The sequence below is a fragment of the Podarcis tiliguerta genome (genome assembly GCF_965153285.1).
Source record: "Podarcis tiliguerta genome assembly, chromosome: 13".
Lineage (NCBI taxonomy): Eukaryota > Metazoa > Chordata > Lepidosauria > Squamata > Lacertidae > Podarcis > Podarcis tiliguerta.
This window is the reverse complement of record NC_139546.1, coordinates 34127075-34152519: the sequence shown is the minus strand read 5'-3', so window position 1 is coordinate 34152519 and position 25445 is coordinate 34127075. Positions and strand designations below refer to the sequence as shown.

At 48.5% G+C, this 25445-nt stretch overlaps 1 protein-coding gene across 2 annotated transcripts in view; it reads left to right on the top strand.

Annotated features, from left to right (window-relative positions):
• ALDH16A1 (aldehyde dehydrogenase 16 family member A1) overlaps positions 1-25445 on the top strand; it is a 44466-nt gene that overhangs the window by 4518 nt on the left and 14503 nt on the right. The window contains exons 3-15 of one of the 2 annotated variants that reach the window (XM_083411526.1): positions 2929-3031; positions 4799-4925; positions 6064-6242; positions 6425-6502; positions 7348-7532; positions 8156-8308; positions 9204-9401; positions 10111-10209; positions 12067-12203; positions 13219-13324; positions 13448-13617; positions 14956-15123; positions 24601-24805. In XM_083411526.1, the coding sequence (XP_083267652.1) occupies positions 2929-3031; positions 4799-4925; positions 6064-6242; positions 6425-6502; positions 7348-7532; positions 8156-8308; positions 9204-9401; positions 10111-10209; positions 12067-12203; positions 13219-13324; positions 13448-13617; positions 14956-15123; positions 24601-24805 (1908 nt within the window). The remainder of the gene's footprint in view (positions 1-2928; positions 3032-4798; positions 4926-6063; positions 6243-6424; positions 6503-7347; positions 7533-8155; positions 8309-9203; positions 9402-10110; positions 10210-12066; positions 12204-13218; positions 13325-13447; positions 13618-14955; positions 15124-24600; positions 24806-25445) is intronic. The other variant, XR_014504533.1, reaches the window with a different exon arrangement.

The following is a 25445-nucleotide window of genomic DNA, read 5'->3' as shown; positions in this document are numbered from 1 at the left end:
TTATTGCTATTATTTATTTGAGAGATATCCTGCCCTTTCTCCCAAAGGAGGCCCGAGCAGCAGGCACAGCAGCAACAAAACCTTTTAAAATAAAACCTGAAAACAGCTTTTGGGAAAAATCTGAAAGCATTCTAAAAGCCTCTTAACCAGTGATCTCAGGGTTATGATAAGTCGGCAGTGGTTGGCGGTAGGGCGAAAGGCAGGGAGTCCATCAGTAGGTGGCGCCAGAGACAATGGCAGGCCAGCTGATTCTACTTTTGCCCTCCTCTTCTTCCTGAGTTCTACAAGGGCCAACACTGAGACTAAGGAGGAGGAGGAGGAGGCCATCCTCTGGACTGGTTGTTGTCAGTAAAAGTCAGGCAGGTGGGGGTTGGCAGAGGGCAGAGTGAGATTAGTGGGGCAGTGCCCTACTGGCCTTAATGGGCCAGCCTCTATTGTGATTGGCAGTTCCATGAATGGCTGTAGCCTTAAAACCCTTGATCGTTTAAACAAAATATAAGTAGAGGCTGTGAACAAAAAAGAGACCCATGCAATCATTGTGGCAGTAGATTATCTCTAGACGTGTTCTTTTTGAAGTGACCTTGCCAATGTGGTTGAGTCTCTGTCTCTGGAGTGCAGAGGCAGGTGGATCTGTCAAAATACAGCAAGCACATAATGACCAGACAACAGCCCACAATAGGAAGGGCGAGTAAGAGAGACAGCATGCATGCATTCACCCAGTGGCGTAGCGTGGGGGGTGCAGGGGGGGCCGGCCGCACCAGGCGCAACATCTGGGGGGGGGGGAACGCGCTCGCACTCGCAGCTCTCTGCCCCTACCTGGCTCACTCACTCTCTCTCACTGCAGTGCTGGCTGTGCGAATCCGATCCGAGCTGCCGGGTCGCCGCCCACTGTGGAGGGGAGGGTGCCAGGCGTGCGGTGCGGAGAGAGAGTGAGGGACTATCTGGGGGAGGGACAGTGCAGGGGGGGGGCAAATTACTTGCCTTTCCCCGGGTGCTGACAACCCACGCTACGCCACTGCATTCACCCACCTATAGCTGGAACAGACTGTAGACCCTTGGGTAGGTAAATGAGAAGCTGAGCATTCAGGTTAACACCCCTGGACTTATGTCTCCACCCGTGGTCTCTAATCAGCACACACTGCAACTCCCTCCTGCCTCATCAAATCGAGAGGCTGGTCTGGGGCGCAGTCGGCTGGAAGCCTTTGGCTGACCCAGTGATGGTGCAGGTCTCAGGGCCCTTGCAAGATGCCTCAATACCAGGCTGTTTATCCATCAGCCCATCTGTCTTCTGTGTTCAGTTTTCCGTGCGCTCAGTCGTCTTCCTGGTTTTTGTGGATTGTTTTTTATAAAAAGAAGCGCACCCAAAATCCACATTTTAAAAACATGTATTTTTTATGCATTTCCCCAAAAAATACACGTTTCTCTGTGTATTCCTTTCTAGAAAATATGCCTCTCTCTCTTTTTTTTTGTTTGCACATTTTCTGAACCGAAACCGCATAACAGATTTAATCCTATTGATAGCTGTGTTTCCATCCAAATAAATGGCTGTATACACACAGCACATTTAAAGCTGTAGTTTAAGGATGCTGGGAATTGTAGCACATTGAGGGATACACTACAGCTCCCAGGAGTCTTGCTCTGTGTGCGCGCTTTAAATGTATGTTGTGTACCTAGCCTAAGTTCAGGTTTAGCAAATTAGGCTTGAAGTGTAGATTGAACAAATTCACCCTCCCATCCCTACACCTGGCCCAGTATTGTCTGCTCTGTCTGGCAGCACCCTGGGGGCTCAGTGGTCTTTCCCCATCACTGGCTCTCAACCAGGGTTTGAACCAAAGCATGTGGTTGGGTGTTCCTCTCCTGCCAGGTTCTAGCATCATTGTTGGTCACCTTCCACTGATTCAGACCCTTGGCTGATCTAGCTCAACATTGTCTACTCTGACCAGCAGTGGTTTCAGGCAGGGCTCTTTTCTGACCGGAGGTGCCTGGGATCGAACCCGGGGCCTTCTGCATGCAAAGCAGATGCTCTACCGCTGAGCTATGGCCTCTTCTTCGCTTGGTTAAGGAGTTCCATCACTGTTGTCCTTTGCTCACTCGACATAAAATGAGCTCCTTTGATCTGGTTTAGTTCCAAATTAGCTTGTACAGGATTGTGCTGTTGGTTGATTAATCGTTTAAGCTTTAGCTGATTGGATCCATTAATTAATAGCTTGGGTCTGTATAGATTTGAATATGGCAGTACTTTGGGTTGTGGGGTGGAGTGGATGAATACTTCCTGTGAATTGCAGCTGGCACATGCGCTCCATCATTTCTCCAGTGAAAACAGGGACATCCCATTCCACAATGATAATTTTACCATTTATACCCACACATGTTACTGGGGACCCCCAGCCACTTTGGACAGCTTCCGACATATAAAAACATAATTAAACATTTAACAAAACTTCTCTATACAGGGTTGCCTTCAGACGGCTTGGGGATCGGATAGTTCCAGACCCTCCAACATTTCTCCAATGAAAATAAGGACATCCTAAAGAAAAGTGGGACATTCTGGGATCAAATCAGAAACCAGGATGGCTTCTCTAAATCAGGGATGTCCCTGGAAAATAGGGACACTTGCAGGGTCTGTGGCCATATATTGAAAGCGGCATTGCTTTGTATGTGAGGAAGAATGTGGGGGATACATCTTCTATTTGCTTTTTGAAGAAGGGCTTATGCAGCCTTACAGGCCCAGTTAAACTCATTTCTAAAAGACATGCAGAAGCATCCAATTGCAATACTAAATACGGCAGCAGTTTTAAAAGCCCAGCACACTTTTGGTGATACGCATTCAAGTTCTTAAGGTCTGTTTGAAAAGAAGAAAGATGGAGTACACAAACCTGGGTGTCCCTTTAATTTTTTGTTTTCTCTCCCCGCCCTCTTACTTTTTAGACCTGGCTGGAATCCCACGGCCGTAGTTTTGGGCATTTCATAGGTGGAGAATGGCTGAAGCCAGACGGAAGGGAGACCTGCACCACCAAGAATCCTACCACAGGTAGAGGCAGATGAGATGAGCTCCACAACTTAGGGGTTGCCACAGAGCGTGCCCTCTCCTGCCCCCTCCCCAAGCTTCTTGGGGAAGCTAGAGAGCCAGTGTGGTGTAGTGGTTAAGAGCGGTGGACTCGTAATCTGGTGAACCGGGTTTGCGTCTCCGCTCCTCCACATGCAGCTGCTGGGTGACCTTGGGCTAGTCACACTTCTCTGAAGTCTCTCAGCCTCACTCACCTCACAGAGTGTTTGTTGTGGGGAAGGAAGGGAAAGGAGAATGTTAGCCGCTTTGAGACTCCTTCGGGTAGTGATAAAGCGGGATATCAAATCCAATCTCCTCTTCTTCTGCAGACAACCAAAAGAGCTTCCTCCACTGATTTTTACACCCATAAGGGTCTCTGTAGGGAAAGAGGCAGTCTCTGTGGGGCCTGAGTTGTGTAGGGCTTTAAACACTAATGTGAGCGTTTTGAATTTGACTCAGAAAATGGCAACCAAGGCAGCTGTTTTAAAACAGAGAGGTCACATGAGATCTCGATGGAACTCCAGCCAGTAACCTGTCCACTGCATTTCGGACAAATGGCTTTCCCTGAGTCGTCTTCAAGAGCAGCCTCATGTAGAGTGCATTGCAATAACACCACAATATCCAAAAGGTCTCTTGCAGATCATCCAGGGGTCTACCAGTGGATCCCAAACTGCCTTCTGTCCATTCCTGTTTCAGATGCTGTCAGATAGTCAAATTGTCAAACAGATTAATATTCCTGTTTTTTTAAGAGACAGAATCTGACGCTGCTTTTTTTTTTTTTAACAGAGTTCCAAAAAGCTGCAGGGGGGGTCTGATGGGGCTGTCTGTTATTCTTCGTGTGAATTTTAAAGCTCAGTTCCTGTGATGTTCAAAGCTAGTTCAAAGCTATCTGTGCAAGCAGTGGCTTGGATCTAGATGTTGCCCTCCATCCATACAATGCTTTTGATCTAGCAGTGGGAATCTTCCTGGTGGAAAGAGGCGGGGAAGCTCCCCCTTCAGTCCCCAGCACCACCTCCTACCCTGTTCCAGGGGGTCTCTCACCCCACCCTGACAACCCTCTGGAGCAGGTTTTTGGATGGCAGAAAGTGTTGCAGGGGAGGAAGGGGACTTGGCAAAGGAACCTCCTACACCCCCATCTTCTGATGGTCGTAATGGTTAGATCCAAGCTGTTTTCTAAGTATATTTGCATATCTTGGTTCTGAGAGCTGCATTGGCATGGATTGGGCAGGGAAGGTTAGGATGGGTGGGGAAAACACGTTGCAGAGCTATTAACCAAGGTAAGCTGAGGCTGAAAAGCTGTTTGAGTATTGATATTAGATGGCCTAATGGATGATAAGTGGCCTAGTGGCACCTCAATTGCCCTTCTTGTTTCCAAATTGGAGTGGTTGTTACTGCTTTGACCAAAATAGTGAGGACTAGAACCCTCTTCTCTCTCTCTCTCCTCTCCTTCTTTGTTGTCTTCATCGTCGTCTTAAACTGCCGGATTCTTCTTAGCTTAAAACAGGGATGAGCTGTGGCCCTCCAGAAGTTGTTGGGCTCCAGGTCCCATCAGCCCCAGCCAGCCTGGTCAAGGATACTGGGAATTGTATTCCAACAACATCTGGAGGGGCTGCAGATTCCCCATCCCTGAAAAGGCTTCTGCATCCTTCCTTCCACGTTGTGCTGACGCCTTTGCAGAGTTTACAATTTGCTATAATACCAGCCCTGGGAGTGGTGAGAGAGACCTCTTCTCCTTTCTTCCACACCCCACAGGGGAGCCACTGGCCACCACCCTTCAGGGCAGCACGGAAGACGTGGACGCAGCGGTTAATGCTGCCACCAAAGCGTTCGAAACTTGGAGCCAGCTCCCTGGCCACGTCCGGTCCCGGCACCTGTACAAGTAAGCTGCCAGCCTTTTCTGACTCATGAAAACTTTTCCTAGGCTTCTTTTGTTTGTTGCCGTTTCCGTCCTATAAAAACTGCACAAGACACTCTTTCAAATTTGGATAGCAATAACGTTTACTCACAGTGCCCTTTGCACTTGTTAGGTATTACGTTACTAATGTGTTATATAGATTTATCAGCAAGACTAGCATTCTTACAGACACTGACTTAATTCCCAGGCAGGCAGCGGCAGAACACAGCAGGCCTACTGCTCTTAACAACATAAAAAGACTGTTATTAGCAGGTATAACTGCGTCAATTTACACTACTGCCTTAGGCACAAGGTATCGGACCTCATAAGGTCCATTCTTGGAATGTTGCAGCTCTTGTGAGTATCAGCCCTTTACAGTGGTACCTCGGGTTACAGACGTTTCAGGTTACAGACTCTGCTAACTTTGCTTCAGGATGTGAACAGAAATCGTGCGGTGGCAGCGGGAGGCCCCATTAGCTAAAGTGGTACCTCAGGTTAAGAACAGTTTCAGGTTAAGAATGGACCTCCAGAACGAATTAAGTTATTAACCTGAGGTACCACTGTACTTGTGCGGGGACGCGGGTGGCGCTGTGGGTAAAACCTCAGTGCCTAGGACTTGCCGATCGTATGGTTGGCGGTTCGAATCCCCGCGGCAGGGTGAGCTCCCGTTGCTCGGTCCCAGCTCCTGCCCACCTAGCAGTTCGAAAGCACCCCCAAGTGCAAGTAGATAAATAGGTACCGCTTTATAGCGGGAAGGTAAACGGCGTTTCCGTGCGCTGCACTGGTGCTGGCTCGCCAGAGCAGCTTCGTTACGCTGGCCACGTGACCCAGAAGTGTCTTCGGACAGCGCTGGCTCCCGGCCTCTTAAGCGAGATGAGCACGCAACCCCAGAGTCGGTCACGACTGGCCTGTACGGGCAGGGGTACCTTTACCTTTACCTTTACCTTACCACTGTACTTAGCATTTTGGATGCTCATCTCTCACATAAACAGGCGACCTGCTTCCTCTCTTAAGGTGTCATGGCTCTCCCTTTTTACCGTGAAACATACAAAGGCCCTTTGGGTATTCTCTGAGGCCCACCTTCACTTGACTGGTAGCCATCTCTTCTTCCCCCTCTCCCCAGCGTCACCAGGACCATCCAGAAACACCAGCGGCTCCTTGGTCTCCTCGAGAGCCTAGACAGTGGGAAGCTGATCCGGGAAGCCCGAGATGCAGACCTGCCTTTGGTCGTCCGCCATTTTTACCATCACGCCGGCTGGGCTCAGTTGATGGAGGTGGAGATGAAGGGCTGGAAGCCTCTTGGTGAGTTGGAGGGGCTGGATAGTGTTTCCAGGGCAGAGAGGGGCCTCCCCTCCTCCTTGCCCCGCCTTTCACCTCTGAACATTGCAGCACCTCAGCTCACTGCCCTCTCCCTGTTTTTTTTAACACTGCGGTTTCTAATTGTGCAAAGAGGTCCGATAAAAACCTGACCTTCCCTCCAATAGGTGTCGTGGCCGCCCTCATTCCCAGGAGTTTCCCGCTGCTGACTCTGACTTGGAAGGTGTGTCCGGTGCTGGCCATGGGTATGTGAAATGCAGGGAGGGCAGTGGGAGCATCTGTTGACCCTGAGAAAAGTGGCACTGGGGTTGGACTAGAGCTGGTGGGACTCGGGTTCAAATCTCTTGCTCAGCTTGCCGGCTGACTCGGAAGAAGGCTCCACTGTTCTGTCGGTTTTCTTGAGCTCTAGTGACAAACAGGGATGTGGAGGGTGGGAGAATCTCTTTCCCTCCCCACCTTTTCCACACCATTTCATACTTTTGCATACCTTTAGCAGGCACCCTCCCAAGTGAACTTGGCATAAAAATTGTTTATATTGCATTGGCATGCTGGCTTATTTTTCCACTGTTAAAAAAACCAGAGACGTGGAAGCTGGAGCTGTAAAATGTCAGGGCACGGTGTATCCCGTTGGGATAACTCCTGGATCCACCTGGAACATAGGAGCCAAGTTGTTGAGCATTGCCTTTCAAGCGGTGTGCATGCAGCATGTCTGGTGATCGATTATGCAGGGCTTACTGGGCCCCCCCAATATTTTATTCAAATTGGCACCCCTGCGAGGCACAAGTGGCCTCTGTGGCCTGGAGTGCTTTTCACCAGTTTTGACTGGTCGCCTTCCTGCGTCCCCATATGGATGTAAATCTCCTAGTTCCAGCTGAAGGGAAAACAATGTGCCTTCTTGCATCCCTAGCAAGCAAGGTTGTAAACAGAAAACGGGGGACCAGAATGTGTGATTCTAGTCTTTGCTCTCTTTCCTTGGTTGACCAGGGTGGAGTGCAGACTACAAAGCTGGATATTTCTATTGCTTTCTTCTTCACATCTTCTCCTTTTCTCTCTCTTTCCCTCAACCTGCCCCTGGTTTCTTGCCATATAGGAAACACCATAGTCCTGAAACCAGCCAGCACTACCCGGCTGACGGCTCTGCTCCTGGCTGAGGTTTGCGCCCAGGCTGGGCTCCCTCCGGGGGTCCTCAATGTCATCACAGGCGACCAGGGGCTGGGAGAAGCTTTGGCCGCCCACCCAGGCATTGACAAAGTGGCCTTTGCTGGCTCTGCTGAGGTGAGTGCTTCTCTGCCTTCAGGGAAGTGGCTTAGAATAGCCCTGGTTTGGGGCCTCACAATTCCGGTATCCACTACCCTTCAGAGAGCTGCAACAATCTGTCCCTGTGGCTTATGCATGAGTGCGGTTGGGATACTCCTTTGCAGCTGATGGATTTGCAAAAAGTTTGCTTTTCCATTTCCTATGTTTTTGATGCGGTCGCGGCCGGCACTGTTCACATGACTTCTTTCCTGCTGGGTTGCTTCTGCACACCAAGTGGAGGAGGGGCGGCAAGGTTGGTGTGGGGCAAACTCCTTGGCAGAGCCAATCCGGTGCTCCTGCCAGCAGGTATTCACCGCGCTAACCTCTCCTCTCCCCTTCTCCGCCTCGGTATGCCACAGCGACTCTGATGGAGGGAGGCCAGGTGAGCAGCACAGCTCCGCCATGCTGCCCATTACTGATTAAATGTTGATAGAGAGTTATATTGCGGGTCTTGCTATTTCCAACGCCAAATTCTAAATTGTTCGGCCTTGGCAAAGTGATGCTCCAAAAGGTGGCCCATGAATATTTTAAAACAAGTGTGTCGCCTTAAATACACGCAAAGCCGTGTTCTCATGTGCACGGACCCTTTGCCATCTCTTCAGGTGGGCCGCAGCCTGCGCCGGGTCACCGCTGGGACTGGCAAGAAGCTGTCTCTGCAGCTCGGAGGGAAGTCGCCCTTCATTGTCTTTGACTCGGCTGACCTGGACAGCGCCGTCGACGGGCTGGTAGATGCCGTCTGGCAGAACTGGGGGCAGGTAGGTTGAACTGGGGGTAGGCAGACTGAGGCCTAGAACGGGCATTTTTAAATTATTATTATTATTTATTGAATTAACATACCACTGGGGCCCCTCCCTTTCTACCACAGAGTTGGCACCTAGTAGCCTGCAGGTCTGGGGCAGCCCCTACATTTTGCCAGGCCTCTGGTAGGCGTTTTGGCTCTTGCTGAGGAGTGGGAGCTGAATGCGGCCCTCCCAAGCCTCTCGATTCTTTCAGGCCACACTCCCTCCTTCAGACAACATTGACCCTACTGCCCACCCACCCCTTGAGCATTTTTGCCTGGCTGGAATGAAGTCCTTGAACTCTGGATAATGCTTCTTCCTTGCCTGGATGAAGGATAGAGAGAACTGTAGGAAGAACTGCTCGCTACAAAGGTTGCTCCACTCCCTTTTTCCCTCTGGCGTGTGGCCCTGGGAAGGTTGCCCAGAAAGGAATGTGGCCCTTGGGTTTAAGAGCTTCCTCACCCCTGACGTAGTAGGAACTCTGACAGGTTTTTCAGTCATGTGGAAGAGAAAATGTTTCTCCAAAGCTGGGCAGGTGTTACCACATACAGTGGTACCTCGGGTTAAGTACTTAATTTGTTCCGGAGATCCGTTCTTAACCTGAAACTGTTCCTAACCTGAAGCACCACTTTAGCTAATGGGGCCTCCTGCTGCCACCACTGCGCCACCACCACACAATTTCTCTTCTGTTCTGTTCTCATCCTGAAGCAAAGTTATTAACCTGAAGCACTATTTCTGGGTTAGTGGAGTATGTAACCTGAAGCGTATGTAACCCGAGGTAGAGTGCAACAGGTTTTTTTGGGGGGGAGGGAGTATTAATTCTGTTTAAATCAATTCCGTCAAGATGTTGACATTTTCCTCCCCTCCTCAGGCCCAGAGTGCCGGGTCTCAGCTGCTCCTGCAGGAATCCATTGCCAAAGACTTCGTCCAACGCCTGAAGCGCCGAATGGGGCAGCTCCGCGTGGGGGACTCTCTGGACAAGGCCGTGGACTTGGGAGCCTTGGTCAGCGAGAAGCAGCGGCACGCCATCGAGGGCCTGGTGGAAGAAGCTCGAGCGGAAGGCGCTGAGGTGAGGGGCTTGGGCCTCTTGGGGCTTCTGGAGAAGGGGGGGTGGTCTTTAAGGCCACACGAACACCATATGTTTAAAGTGTTGTGATGCTACTTCAAACAGACATGGCTCAGAGAATTGGAGAATTACAGAGCTGGAAGGGACCCGAGGGTCATCTAGTCCAACCCTCCTGAAATCCAGGAATCTTTCACCCAACGTGGGGCTCAAACCCATCTTCCTGAGATTAAGGGTCTCATGCATTACCACCTGAGCTATCTTGACATGGTTTCCCCCAAATAATCGTTGCGGGGGCAGGGTTTCTTAAGGGTGCTGAGAGTTGTTAGCTGTCTCCCCTCACAGAGCTACGACTCCCAGAATGCCCTGTGAAGAGCGGCCAGTTGTTAAACCACTCTGGGAATTGTAGCTCTTGCTCAGGCACATGACAAAGCATTATTCCAGCAGGCATTTTACAGTAGCGTTTCCGCTTCTGTTTGGTTTTATGACGATTTTATTGTTCTGTATGATTTCTTTTCTGTACGCTGCTTAGCAAATAATTAGCAGAAGCTTTACATTTTAAAATGTGCAATTTCAGAACGCTTTTGGCATGGCCTATTCCTGGATTTGTAAAATATGTCGCCTCCTGATTGTTTTGCCTTTTTAAACTGTGTTATGCTCTTGGGCACCTCAGTGATGCGATATATAGAAATAAATCATTTCCCTCCCCTTTTAGGTTTTCCAGGCATGGGCATCCCTTCCGTCAAGTGGGCTGTTCTACCCTCCAACCTTAATCACCGGCGTGTATCCTACCTCCCGTTGCGTCAGGGAAGAGGTAGGAGGATGTGACTGCCAAGACTTTAGTCCCATAGTTTAAGATTAAGCAGGGGACATATTACTTGTTCATAATTGTCCACTTGTTGAGCCTGTCTAGGAAAGACAACTAACCAATAAGAGAAAGGAGAAGGGAGCCCTCTTTTGGCAGAAATCAGTATTACCACATAAAATACTGTTTATCAAAGAAATGGTATGCCACAAACCACCTGAATGAAGCTTGTGGACCACTGACCACCATTGGGGAAACCCTTGGTATGGAGTGAACAGAAACTAAATTGGGTAGTGTGGCCTAATGGTTAGAGGGCATATTGAATTCCCTCCCCACCCCAGTAGGCAAAGCCCTAACATGGCAGTCCACCCCTGTATGGCGTCTCCCTTCAACTAGCAGGGCCTGTTCCCATATTCTGTGCTATAAAAAAAACCCTTAGAGTTAGCCAAAGCAAGGGGAACTTCTCCTTGATGTTGACGTGGGTGGGTGTCCACCCCGTTCTACTGACTCTCTACCAGATTGGGATCCTAGGTCCAGGAGAACTGATGAAATGTCTGTTTACAAAACTTGGTTGATTAAGATAAGAATCCGGCTCTTTTTCCATCCTTTTCTCCAGCAAGTGAAAATACGTCAATAAATTATGTGATGGCCAGTGTGAACGGCTCTCGTTCATAGAATCATAGGATTGTAGATTTGGATGGGACCACGTGGGTCATCTAGTCCAACCCCCTGCAATGCAGGAATCTTTTCTTCAATGTGGGTTTCGAAACCACAACCCTGAGATTAAGAGTCTCGTGCTCTACTGCCAGAGATGGCCACTCCTCTCTTCCTTACAGCAGAGCAAAACCTTGCTAAGGAATTAAGAGACCCACGCAGAGCAATGGCGTAAAGAATTCCTGCCTTGCAACAACAGAAGACTTTAATTTTTGAGCTTTCTGCATGCACTGCTCTCGTGCTTCCAGTCCTGTCTCTACCCTCCCAAACCAGGAGGACTGGAATCTTGCATGAGTTTTTCAAGACCTTACTTGGAAAATAAATACAACCCAGGTGGTTAAGAAAGCCCAACAGAAACTCCATCTCCTCAGAATATTGCGAAAGAATGATGTCAATCAGCATTTGATGATCTGCTTCTACCGGTCAACAATAGAAAGTGTCCTTTCATACTGCATCACAGTGTGGTACGCTAGTTTGACATCAGCTGATGGGAAGTGCCTACAGAGGGTGGTAAACGCAGCACAAGATATTATGGGCTGTCGCGTGAATCCACTGGATGAAATAGCAGAAGAACGTTGCCTCAGGAGTGTGAGGAAAATTCTCAGGGATGATTCACACCCTGGCCGGCACTTTCTTGATCTCCTGCCCTCAGGCAAAAGATATAGAAGCATGATTAGTCGCACCAACAGGGTAAAGGACAGCTTCTATCCGTGGGCTGTTAGGCTGCTGAATAAAAAGATAACAACAGGGCAACTGACTTTTGGGTTTGGTGGGTGTGCTTCAGTAAACGAGGGGAATTAAGACTAAGAGAGCTGAGTGGAGGGTGCTTGTGTAATCTCACTATACAAGTTGTACAAGTGACAATAAAGTATTTCAATATTTTAGCGAAAGAGCTTTTGAGACAGGGTTTTTTCTTTTTGTGACATTCTAGGCAGGCGTAGGCAAACTCGGCCATCCATATGTTTTGGGACTACAACTCCCATCATCCCTGGTCCTGCTAGCTAGGGATGATGGGAGTTGTAGTCCCAAAACATCTGAAGGTCCAAGTTTGCCTATGCCTGCATTCTAGGATTGGAGTATGCTGCATGTCGGATCCTAGAATCCTCTTCCACCCTTCCCCCTCTTGTTCAAAATTTGTCTCATGTGTTCCAGATCTTTGGCCCTGTTCTGGTATCATTGACTTTCCGGACAGCAAAGGAGGCGTTGGCGTTGGGGAACAGCACCCCCTATGGGATGGCTGCCAGTGTGTGGACGGAGACCCTTCCCCTGGCTCTGGAAGTCGCTCACAGGTAGGTTTTGTCACTCCAGTCTAGCTTTCCCACCCCACTAACACAGAAGTTTGCAAATCACCTGGGAGACTGTCTCTGATCTGGTCTATGCCTGCAGTAGAACAAGGCGGTAGAATCATGAGGTGGTGGAGTGAAATGTTTCACTTCAGAAAGCAAGTTGGGAATAGCATTTTTTAAATAATAATAATAATGATGATGATGATTTTATATTAGAAAAAACATTACAACCATACTACCACAAAATACGATTGAGAAATAAAAATTACATGCACCAATAGCATTTTTTTAATGGTCTTCTGCTTTATTTTATTTTTGAACTCTTCCCTGCAAGTAAAACAAACAAGCATGGAGAAAGGCTCTAGCCCAGGGGTAGGCAACCTAAGGCCAGTGGGCCGGATGCAGCCCAATCGCCTTCTCAATCCGGCCTGCGGACGGTCCGGGAATCATCGTGTTTTTACATGAGTAGAATGTGTCCTTTTATTTTAAATGCATCTCTGGGTTATTTCTGGGGCCTGCCTGGTGTTTTGACATGAGTAGAATGTGTGCTTTTATTTCAAATGCATCTCTGGGTTATTTGTGGGGCTTGCCTGGTGTTTTGACATGAATAGAATGTGTGCTTTTATTTTAAATGCATCTCTGGGTTATTTGTGGGGCATAGGAATTCGTTCATTTTTTCCCCCCTTCAAAATATAGTCCAGTCCACCACATGGTCTGAAGGACGGTGGACCGGCCCACGGCTGAAAAAGGTTGCTGACCCCTGCTCTAGCCTATCCTATTCCATTTTGTGCCTAGCTTTGCCTTGCAGATAAATGCCCTTCGCCCCTGTGTTCTGAGGTGGTGGTATGGTCCATTCTGCCGCCTCCCTCTCATTCTGCTGCCAGGCTTTGCACGGACCATGCGGCACAATGTGAGGTGTTTTCCAAAATGCCTTGGAACCTGAGTTCCCTCCGGAGATTTAAGGAGCCCTCTGTCCAGGGCCGGCCTTCTCTGACCCTCTCCCATTCCGCCTCCCCAGTTTGCAGGTGGGGACTGTCTGGATCAACGGCCACAACATGCTAGATGCTGCTTCTGCCTTCGGCGGGTACAAGGAAAGCGGTTATGGCCGAGACGGAGGCAAAGAGGTTAGCTGGAGAAGCTGGCTTCATGCTGGTGGAGAGGGATCTCTGGGGTCTGGCTCTGGTTTGTCGGAGGGGGGGGGATACAAAACAATTTGACTTTTCAGTTTTATTATCTTCTTTGCTCAGGGCCTTTTTGAGTACGTGAGACCAAACTGGCAGGCTCGCCCACATCCCGGCGCTGTGGATCTGGACTTCAAGACCTTTGCTACCTCACAAGGGGCTGAAATCCCCTCGGTTGCTGCTGACAGTAGAGTCCCACGTTCCACAGCGTCCGACCTGGAAGGAAGCATTCCAAAGTAAGGGTGTATTGGGCCAGATCCAAACCTCGCATTCAAAGCATGTGACTCCCCACTCTCCCCCCCCCCCAGAAATAACCCTGGGAACTGTAGTTTGTCATGGGTCCTTGGAATTGCAGCACTATGAGAGGGTAACTACAGTTCCCAGGATTCTCTGGGGCTTTAAATGTGCTTTAAATGTATGGTGCGGATCTGCCACTTAGAATGTGCCTGCTTTCACTGTGCCCCCACTCCAAACCCCCTCTCCAGAATTATGCTTTAAATGTAGGAACTTGGGGGGGGGGATTTGCTTTGGTAAAGTTATGCAGCCCAACCAGGGTGGATAAAAATCAATGAATTTTCTAAAAATAATAATAATAAACCCATTTTAAAAATTTTAATCAGATTTTTTTTTATTTAAATCGGATTTTAAAAATAAAATGCTTTTGGGGGGGGGGAATCTTTCTAAAGATTTCTGTTTAAGTTACATTGCAGTCCAACAGCTATTCATCAGGAAATAAGGATTTGTTTTAAGTTTTTCATGTGTGCTAAAACTCAGTCTAAGTTGGGGTTTTTTTAATTGTTTAAGCACATCAGTTAACAAACATGGATAAATATGCTATAATGTATTGTTTTAGTTAAATAAATTGTTCAAATTGTTATTAAGGAAATGATTATTTTTCTCCTTCCATAGAAAGTACAGAAGAAAAGTTGTCCAAATATAAACAGTTAACTTATTAAACCTCACAATAATTTCATAATTATCTGTCTATGTATTTCTAATACAGTAGTATAACCAAATCAGTAATTTTTGACATAACAGTAAAAATTACGCTGAAAATTAGTTATTCCAAAAATGAAACCTTCATCTGGTTGTAAATATTAAGATTATACTAGCAAGAATCAGTCTTTCTGAAAAAAATAATGATTTAAGTCAAGTCTTACTGACTAGTGATTTAAATCAGTTTGATTTAAACTAAATCCACCCTGAGCCCAACCTCAAGAGTTCTTTCCCCTAATCCTTTGCAAGCCCTTTCCACCTTCTCTTTTGTGCTTATGCTCAGCACAACCACTAGAATGGGTGGCTTCCTGAAGAGATGAACTGAGGAGAAGCGTGGTGTCTTTTTTTTCCCCCATGGAAGAATTCACATCTAGCTATTTACTGTGAGAATAGGATTTGACAGGCCTTTTCTTGCGATCTTAATTCGCAAACTAAAAGTCTGGGAGAAATCTGTGCCGTTTTGGACTTCGTGACAGAAGGTGACATGTGTGGCGTTTTCTCTGAAACAAGCAGCCCAGTGAGCTAGTGGCACAAAATGCTGGGCCTTTACCCCTTTCCCTTCTCCTCTGTGATGGCAGTGTGGACCGAACCTACAAGCTGTACTACGGGGGTGCGCAGAAAAGGCCAGACTCCATGAGTTCCCGAGCCATCCTTGACCACGCTGGCAAGATAGCAGCTTACGTGGCAGACGGGGGCATCAAAGACATCCGTAATGCTGTGGAAGCCGCCCAGAAGGCTGCTCCGGGGTGAGTGTGAGCAGGGGAAGGAGGTGGGAGGCAGACGAGAGCCACTGCCTCAATGGGAGTCAGGTAAGCAGTGGTGCCTTCAGGGGTAGGGCTTGAGGGTTTGGCCCCACTCAGCAGAAAGGGCCCCTGAAACGCAGACATTTTACTATTCAAAGAGGACTGTCCACATTAAGTCCATGAAGGCCTCATTCACTTATTATTATTATTATTATTTATTATTATTATTACAGTGGTACCTCGGGATGCAAACGGGATCCGTTCTGGAGCCCCGTTCGCATCCTGAATGGAACATAAGACGGGTCGCGTTTTGCCACTTCTGCGCATGCGTGTGACGTCATTTTGAGAGTCTGCACATGCGCATGTGCAAGCGGCGAAACCCAAAATGCAACCCGAAAGCACTCAACCTGAAGCATATTCAACCCAAGATATGACTGTATTAAAATTGATATACTGCCCTATACCCGGAAGTCTCAGGGTGGTTCACAGAACAAAATCAAAATATAAAACCACAAAATACATAATCAAAATAAAAACAACCCAGTAACAGCTCTCCCCCCCCCCCCACCACTTTTTTTAAGGGCATAGGATGTGAACCATGATACCACTTTAAACAGCTGTGGCTTTCCCCTAAGAATTCTAGGAGCTGTAGTTAAGGGTGCTGAGCGTTCTTCGGAGACCCCTTATTCACTTTGCAGAGCTGCAATTCCCAGAGCGGTTTAACAATCAATCCCTTTTCCCAGGGAACTCTGGGAATTGTAGCTCTGTGAGGGGAATAGGGGTCTCCGAAGAGCTCCCAGCACCCTTAACAAACGACACTTCCCAGAATTCTTTGGGGGAAACCACGGCTATTTCAAGTGGTGCCATAACACTTTAAATGTGTGTGGTGTGGATGTGGCTTATGTCCAGAGTAAGTACTTCACTGCTGCTGCACTGCAGGTAAGACTATTCAGTCCTAAATAAATGACTTAATGTAACAGAAAATGCAAAAAGCTCTGCTATGGAACTGTAAAGCAGGGGGTGCATTTGTTCTCCGAAAAAGTTTCGAGTTTGAGCGGTGGGACGAGGTCTCCAGGGTTCACGAAGCCCCAGATATACCTTTATAGTTTCGCCTCCATTTGTAATACAGTTCAGTATATTTTACATGGAGTCATTGATGAATGTACAGTATGTCACTTTTTAAAACAAGAAAACCCCACTTTGATTAATTATCTGATAACGAAGCATATCCCACAAGTGTAACAAGTCTTTAAAATGACTTAATTGACGTGAGAAGATTGATTTGCTACGAACCGCTCTGTTTACAAGAACAGCAATTATGTATTGCGGTGCTTCCAAGGGAGGCCAGGGGGCAGAACTCTCCGGAATTGTGATTAGTCTCTTGTGAACAATTTTGGCACATGCACACAAACAAAAAGTGGCAGGCGAGTCGCTCGTGGCATCACTGCTCCTTTGTTTGGCCAGGTGTTGCATTTCTTGAGTCAGAGACAAGTTTTTCTTCGCCGTGATCTTGACAAAGCAACAGAGGCAACGGTCTTTGCCATATTCTTGGGGAAATATTGCCACCCTGCCCCTTGAGTCAGTTGGACTGGCCTCCTCCCCACCTCCAGGCTGACAATGGGCGGCCTGGGTTTTCAGAAGGGCTTCCTGCCTCCTGCTGAATCAAATAATTGGTTCATCTAGCGGTGGGGAACTGGGTCCATCCAGCGGGTGGGATCGTTCTCTCCTCTGCCAGTGCAGGCCAAAATCCAACCAACTGCCAGTTGTCTGATGCCACAACCAGGTGACCTTTTGGATCTTTCAAAGCCCTCTGCGCTTTCAAAGCTGCAGGGGCAGGAGGCTACTGGTCTGCCCCAAGCTGCCATACACAGAGCTTTGTGCAGGGGCTTTGCTGATTGGCAGTGCCTGTGAAAAGACAATGGGAGTCGCCTTTCAACTGAGCAATGTTTTCACCTGTCCCACAACCTCAGGTGTGTGGCAGGCTCCACCCCGTTCCCCTTCCAGGCATTCTGAGGCATGTCTGCAGGGTGCTGACAGACATGCAAGTTGTGAGAGCCTTGCAAAGGCCTGTTTCCCGATCACGTGTGTTTGCCACAAGGTCGCTTTTGAAAGGTACTTCCAGGCTTCTTTAAATTGGCCTTGCATATCGGACCTCCTTTGTGCAAAGCAAGGGCTCTACTATTGAGGCAAGGCCTCTGAAGGCACCACCTTGCAGCAGTGGAACTGAACCTGAACAGTGCCTGGGCCTGGGGATTTGCAGGTCCACTGTTCCATAGCACAAGAAAGGTGAGATACAAGCAGGGGTGACGCGTCCTGTTTTGCCGCTTGAGAAGTGCTGCCCTGCCCTGCGACACTGGGTCTGCTGCACTGGCGCAGATTTCTCCTGATGCCGCATGATTTTGGCAACATCTTGTCAGAAATCAGCGCTGATGTCAGCGACTGAGGCATCAGAGTGCCCATGGAGGTGCTGTCACTACCTGAGGCAATGGCCTTATCCCACCTAATGTCTGGGCCGGCCCTGAATACAAGTGTAGGAAAAACCAAAGTAAAATCCAATTCCAAAACATCTCCTTCCTCCAGACCATTTCTTCTACATAATGTGGACACACAAAGCCTTCTCGGTAGTGGCACCCGCCCTGTGGAACACCCTCCCACCAGATGTCAAAGCAAAAAGCAACTACCAGACTTTTAGAAGACATCAGAAGGAAGCCCTGTTTAGGGAAGCTTTTAATGTTTAATAGGTTATTGTATTTTAATATTCTGTTGGAAGCCGCCCAGAGTGGCTGGAGAAACCCAGCCAGATGGGCAGGGTATAAATAAATAAATAAATAATAATAATAATAATTATCATCATCATCATCATCATCATTATTAAATGCCCAAATAGGCAAAGGAATGACTTTCCTTATTTATGCTGGGCTTTCCTTTCTTGGACAGGATGGGAAACTTGTAGGCCTCTGGAAGTTGGTGGGTGAAAACTCAGCCCCAGCCAGTGTGACTAATGGCCAGGGATGCTGGGAGCTTCATGGATGGATGGCTATTCGTTTGGTACACCGCCCTTCCTCCCAAAGGAGCCCAGGGCAGCAGACAACAGATGATAAAACAGTAAAAAATTATGCGTAAGAGAATGCAATACAGCTGCAGGCAAAAGACGATCTCAGTTGAAAAGCCTTGTGGAGAGATGAAGGCTGTAATCCAACATCATTCTTCTCTATTTACTGGCACGGGTTGGGGAGAGATACGCCTGGGAATCCCTATACTAGTAAAGTAACTTGGCTGGCTTTGGGTGCTATGCAGAGCGCCTTATAATAATAATAATAATAATTTATTATTTATATGCTGCCCATCTGGCTGGGTTTCCCCAGCCACTCTGGGCGGCTCCCAACTGAATATTAAAAACAGTACAGCATCAGACATTAAAAACTTCCCTAAACAGGGCCGCCTTCAGTTGCCTTTTAAAAGTAAAATAGTTGCTTATTGCCTTGACATCTGCTGGGAGGGCATTCCACAGGGCGGGCGCCACTACCGAGAAGGCCCTCTGCCTGGTTCCCTGTAACCTCACTTCTCGCAGGGAGGGAACCGCCAGAAGGCCCTTGGCGCTGGATCTCAGTGTCCGGGCTGGACGATGGGGGTGGAGATGCTCCTTCAGGTATACTGGGTCGAGGCCATTTAGGGCTTTAAAGGTCAGCACCAACACTTTGAATTGTGCTCGGAAATGTACTGGGAGCCTTGGGCAGGGGGTGGGCTCTTTCACCTGCTCTGCCTCAGAGCAACTAGGCCTGAGAGTCGGCACCAAGGTAGACAGACCAGAGGTGTGGCCTGGTGCAAGGCAGCTTCCCCAGTGCTTAATGGGAGTTGCAGACCCACAGGCCTTTGTCGTTTTTCCCCAGAGGGCCTTTTTCTCAAAGATGCTGAGCCCAGGGGACTTTGCTCAGGTGAGAATCTCAAAGTCCAGCAGCGCCAAAGTGGCAGCCGGCCAGGTGGTGATGTAAGCCGGCTGCAGATAAGGCACCGAGGGGAAACCGGGGGAATGGAAAAAGGAGGTTGCATTGTGCTTTGTTTCATGATTAGCGTGATAGGGTGTACGTTTTCATTGGTTTTTATTTGTCTGGAAAGTGCCTAGAGGACTTTGGTTAACGGGGTGGTCTGGAAATGAAACAAAGTGGGAGGAGATACGGCAGGCAAATACACCTGCTTGCTTGCCAGAGCTGCTCCATTCCCAACCGTGACATCTCATATCTCGCAGAAGAAGAAGAAGAAGAAGAGTTTGGATTTGATATGCCGCCTTTCACTCCCCTTCAGGAGTCTCAAAGCGGCTAACATTCTCCTTTCTCTTCCTCCCCCACAACAAACACTCTGTGAGGTGAGTGGGGCTGAGAGACTTCAAAGAAGTGTGACTGGCCCAAGGTCACCCGGCAACTGCATGTGGAGGAGCGGGGACGTGAACCCGGTTCCCCAGATTACGAGACTACCACTCTTAACCACTACACCACACTGGCTCTCAAGGAGGCTGGGCTAGCAGCCTGTGTTCTCTTCTGTTTAGGTTTTTTTAACAGCATCATCAGGTGCGATGTGAGTGAACAGGCCCCTGCCCTGAGGAGCTTACAGCCTACAATTTGATGCATATGGAGGAGACAAGGAGAAAGGGAGGGAAGGCCGGTGTAAACCGAGAAACGATATGCCACTGACTTTGGTCCTTTTCTTAATATAAGGATAAGGTGACACCCATAGTCATTGATAGGCCTGTTCCCTAGTAGTTGCCATAGCCAACAGAACCTGCAGTCCAGACACCGCATGCTTCTGAAAACCAGGTGCTTAAGACAAACGCTGCGAGAGAGCACTTGCCTCCCTGCCATACCTGTCAGGCTTCCCAAAAGCACATGGCTGTGGTCACACTGGGAATCCGGAATCAGAACTTGATGGACCAGGGCAAATTTCACATCATGTCCCTAGTTCAGTGTGATGTGCTGAAGCCTCGGGCTCACCTGCTCCTTCCTCTCCTCTGGCACACAAGGTGGTGTTCAGCTACGTTTTATTCAGAGCAGACCTATGGAAATTAATGGACCTAACTTGGTCATGTTCCTTTATTTCAAGTGGGTCTACTCTGAGGAAAAAACTCTGTTGAATATTGCCCATACTGATTAGCTCCTTTCTTTCCAAGTTTGAGCCCAACCATGGTTTGCCATTTCTCCATACCCAGCAAACAATGGTTTGCACGTTTCCTGGCACAGAGCTTCATCCTAGCTTTGGTTCGCCATTTGCGGGATGAAATAGGAGACTGCAATTTGCCTCAGACCAGAAAAAGTGGAGAAAGGAATTTCCATGTGCTGAGGGGGCGGGGGAGAGGGTGGCAGGCTTACACCAGGTTTCTTTCTCTAGCTCCAAACCATTGCTGCTATTATTATTATTATTATTATTATTATTATTATTATTATTATTTATTACTATTATTATTTATACCCCACCCATCTGGCTGGGTTGCCCAGCCACTCTGAGAGGCTTGCAACACATATAAAAACAGCTAGATGCTGCCTCTGAACAACCTCAAGAGTTGCTGTTTGTATGAGATTTTGGTTACATTCACCTTGACCCTACTCAGCAAGGCCCTCAACGGAGGAAGAATTAGAACGAGGCGAAGGAAGAAGATTTTGATTTACACCCACTCACTTTGGAAGCTCCAGCAGATCCTCACCAACGGCCGTAGAGTGCCTGCCGGTCTCAAGATGTCCAGTTTTAGATGGCGAGCCAAAGTTTTGTTGACAGATGCACAGCTGTGTGGCTCTTTTTCTTTTCCTCCCCAATGGGCCTCGGCCTTTGCATCGACTTCATCCGGTTGGAACTGAATCCGCGGCAATCTTGGAAGCCGCAGAGAAGATTGCTGTTGGAAACATTGCGAAAGAGCTCCGATATTTCCTATAGTTCAGCTTATAATAACCAACAGGTTCTTTTCATGTGGGCAGCGGCTGCACAATCCCTCCGTCGATTCGAGCCTTTTCTCTCCTGTTGCTCCGTATTGTCTGGTTTGTAGGCACAAAGCGCACTGCTGAAAGCCAGACTCTTGCAGAGCCAGCCAGATAGAGACGCAATCGCAGATCACCATGAATGCACAGTGGAAAAGATGCCTGGCACAATGCAGGGAGGCGGGCAGGCCTGAGGGTGTTTCTGTAATATATTTTGTTTGGTTGGTTGGATTAGTTGCTGTGTTGAACTCCGTGGGGCTCAAGCTGGCATGAATGCTTCTTAACAAATATGCAGAGTCTGGGTGTGAGAGGCTGAAGAGAGATCTCCTGCTGCTAAGGATCGCGCAGGGCTTCCTGGGCCAAGTTATGCACACACAAAACCCGAATCAATGGGCTTGCTTAGAATCTAAAGATCGTAACTGCAATAAAAGTCACGCTGCGGCATTTGTATGCCTGTTACTGCATTTCATTATGAGTCATAACAGCCTGTTAATCTTTATGATCGCTTGCCTGGTAGATGCTTATTCATCTGTTTCTGGGCACGGAAGCTTTCTTGGTCGCACCTGGTGGGTGATGTTCTCCAAGGAACAGGAACGGAGGATCCTGGGAACTGTAGTTTGCTAAGGGTACCTGCATTGGCTCCCAGTACATTTCCGAGCACAATTCAAAGTGTTGGTGCTGACCTTTAAAGCCCTAAACGGCCTCGACCCAGTATACCTGAAGGAGCGTCTCCAGTAGTGGCACCCTTCTCAGTAGTGGCACCTGCCCTGTGGAGCACCCTCCCTTCAGATGTCAAGGAAGTAGGCAACCATCTTACTTTTAAAAGAGATCTGAAGGCATCTGAAGGGAAGTTTTTTATGTTTACTGCTGTATTGTGTTTTTAATATTCGGTTGGGAGCTGCCCAGAGTAGTAGTAGTAGTAGTAATAATAATAATAATAATAATAATAATAATAATAATAATAATAATAATAATATGGTACTTCGAATGGTAGTTCTGTGAGGGGCAGACTAAAGTTCCCATGGTTCCGCAAAGGAAGCCATGCGCTTTAAATGTATGGTGTGCACAGAACATTTCCTCCTGGCTTCATTCCCTCCTCTGTTGTCCCCTCCGTAAGTCCCTTGAGGGCAGTGTTAGTTGATGGTGTTGAGAGTTGTTAAGAGACCCCTGTTCCCCTTACAGAGTGATGATGAGCAGAGTGGCTTAACAGCCCGTCCTTCCCAAGAAACCTGTGGCTGTCTTATATCCAGTCTGCCTGACAAGCCCTTGACAACAGCCTGATAGGTTTCAGGGACAAAGGGCATCTTCAGATGCGATGAAAAGGTTTGAGGCACAGGATCTAAGAGTGGAATTAGGAAACTGCTGAGGCTGGTTGTCAATGGGCCTGTGCAGGATGGTGAAGTGAAGGGAAAGGGGTGTGATAGAGGAGATGATGAAGAAATATAGGCAGGCCTAATTTTGGGTTTAAGGCCACTTCCCATGGCCTGTGTTTGCTGAGCATCAGACCATCCATGCCACACAGCAAACGTCTTTTGAATCCCCAAGGGATTTCTCAAAATCAGAGCAGTTTTTGGGGGGTGGCGGTTGCTGATTTTACAGGAAAGCGTTAAAACTTTCACCAGGCAATGTTGCAAGTAGATATTTGGATTCTGGCCCTTGATCGCAATATCATTTCCAGTTGGGGGGAAAAAAGGTTATCCAGTTCTCCTCTGTTTTAAGACACTATAGGGATGTACAAGGCCTGGCTTCTGACAAATGGGGTGAGATTTGATGCAAAATGACAAGATGTAGAGGCAGCTGCTAAGATACAGGCAGCTTCGCTTCCTGACAGTGTTGGAGCGATAACATTAAGCTCAGGGGGCTTCCAATTCCACCTTTGCCAGATGTCCACAACCATCTTTTCTGCTATGTCATCTTTGGGAATGCTCTCTTCCCTCTGCCACCAGTTATTTCTGGCGATTCTTCCAGTGTCGTCTGTTGCTCGTTTTCCTGCCTTGTTTCTGTTCCTTTGAATGACTTTTCAAGTTTTAAATGTTTTCGGTTCCTGCAGTGCTCGTGTTTCCTCCTTTCTCCTCTTTAAAAAAATATATATTTTCGGCGGAGGTTCTTGGAAATCAGCCCACGTCCTTGCCACGGCTCAGCTGTTTTAAGGACAGATCTGCAGCATAAATATAGAATGCATCCGATTCATATGTAAAACACATTATTTGCCCCCCCCAAAGAATCCTCGGAACTGCAGTCCGTTTGTCCCCCCAGCTGCAATACCCAGAACCTTTAACAAACTACTGTACTGTTCCTAGGATTCTTTGTGGTGGGGGGAAGGAAGTCATGTGCTTTAAATGTGCCTTGGATGTGTAGATCTGCCCTAAATCTCCCCTGTTTCTGAACAATCTTCTCTACTCCCCCCCCCCCCCGGCTGCCTGTGCTTGTGTGTGTTGTCCGTTGTCTGTGCCAGTGTGAGGTGTCTGCCCACTGCCAGGCCTAGTTATGGCACTTTGCTCCTGCCCACCTTGGTTCCAAGTTGTAAATCTTGGGTCCAAACTAAGTCAAATGCACCAATGGAAAAATGAGTGCTGAGTTGCGTTAGGGTGCCACCCTGAGCACACTTGACTTACAGAACAGGACTCACTGCACACAGTTTCTCCCTGCTGAAGGGAGCAGGGAGGACAGCAGGCGGAGATTCACAGCGGAAGGTGCCATAGCTTAGCCGTACAGTGGAACCTCAGAAGTCGAACGTAATCTGTTCCGGAAGGGCGTTCGAATTCCGAAATGTTCAAATTCCGAGGCATGGCTTCCGATAGGCTGGCAGCTAGGCTTTTTGTGGATCGGAAGCTGCGTCGGACGTTCTGGTTCTGAGGAACTTTTGAAAACTGGAACACTTACTTCCAGGTTTTCGACGTTTGGGAGCCGAAACTTTTGGGAACAGAGCGGTTCAAGAACCGAGGTTCCACTGTAGTGTCAGGAGCCGGCCTGTGACGTTAACTCTCCCCCCCCCCTTTTTTTCAAAGAAACCAAACCAGCACAGGCCTAGCGGTCACAGCAACTCTTCCCGGGAGGTCTTGCCCCAGTGAGGCAGTTGCAAGGACTGAAGGTCCCTGCCCTCCCACCACTCTCTAAGGCTTCTGCCTTGCGTCCTACCCCCGCAAAGCTCCTTCGCCTTGTCTCTCTTGGCTCCACCCTCTTCATCCCTCTCTCTGTTCTGGGAGACCGGAGGGGAGGGGAGCTGGTCACAGCAGGAGGGGGAGACTCCTTGGCTTTTTCAGCAGCCTTCACTCATCTCTGCCTTTTTTGCATCTCTCCCTCTGGCATTTGCCTGGCTCTTGTGGGGAATAGCAGAATGTTGGGCTGGGTGAGGATCTTCCATCTGATCTGAGAGGGGCTCTTCAGGCGTTCTTAGGAAAAGCAACAAAGCCTTCTGTGGTCTCCAAAGTGCACATCGCCAGGAGGTGTGAGACCACCAGAACCCACATTTCCTCTGCCTGCCCTTTCCCCCGATCTAACACGGAGTTGGTCTCCCCAGGTGGGCGAAGCAGACGCCTCATGCCCGGGCCCAGATCTTGTACTACCTGGCTGAGAACCTGGAACTCCGCCGAGCAGAGGTTGCATCGCGGCTGGAGGCGTTGGCCGGTGCCAAGAAAGAGGCGTCTCTGCAGGAGGTGGACCTCTGCGTGCAGCGGCTCTTCTACTGGGCGGCGTACTCCGATAAATACGGAGGAGCTGTGCAGGTGCGAACTGGGCAGGCAGGGCCATAGAGCTAAGCGCATGCCACAGGACACTCCCCACCCCTATAGCTTTTGGGGGACTTGGCTCCACAAGCTTGGAAAGGTTTGGGAGAAGGGCCACAACTCAGCAAGGAAGCATGGGCTTTTCAGGCAGAAGGTCCCAGCTTCAGTTCCTGGCATGTCCCAGTAGAAGGATCCAACAGCAAAGGATGGGAAAACCCTTCAGCTGAGATCCTGGATTAAAGAGACACAAAACTTCTTATATCCCAAGGGATGATGCAGCCCAGACTGTGGGTCAGCTGAAGTTCCTCCCAGATGCCGAACAGTTGGATGGGAAGTTTTGCACATATTTTTTGTTTGGGTGACCCTGTGTTTTAGTCTCTATCTTTTAATGAGCACCATAGGATGTCTGCACTTAGCCAGATTAGAGAGAAAGGCAGACTTTGGGGAGCGGGCTGGATGGTAGGGGTATCCACATGGAGCTTCCATTTGGGGGTGGGTTTATTATCTCCTTTCACAGTCTATATTAACCACCCCAAACCTCTCTCACTGAACGCCTTCTGCTTGCTTTCCTTTTTTTATGTTTTATTGTTCACTATCACATCTTTACAGCACCATCTTATTATCGAATCAAAAACATCAT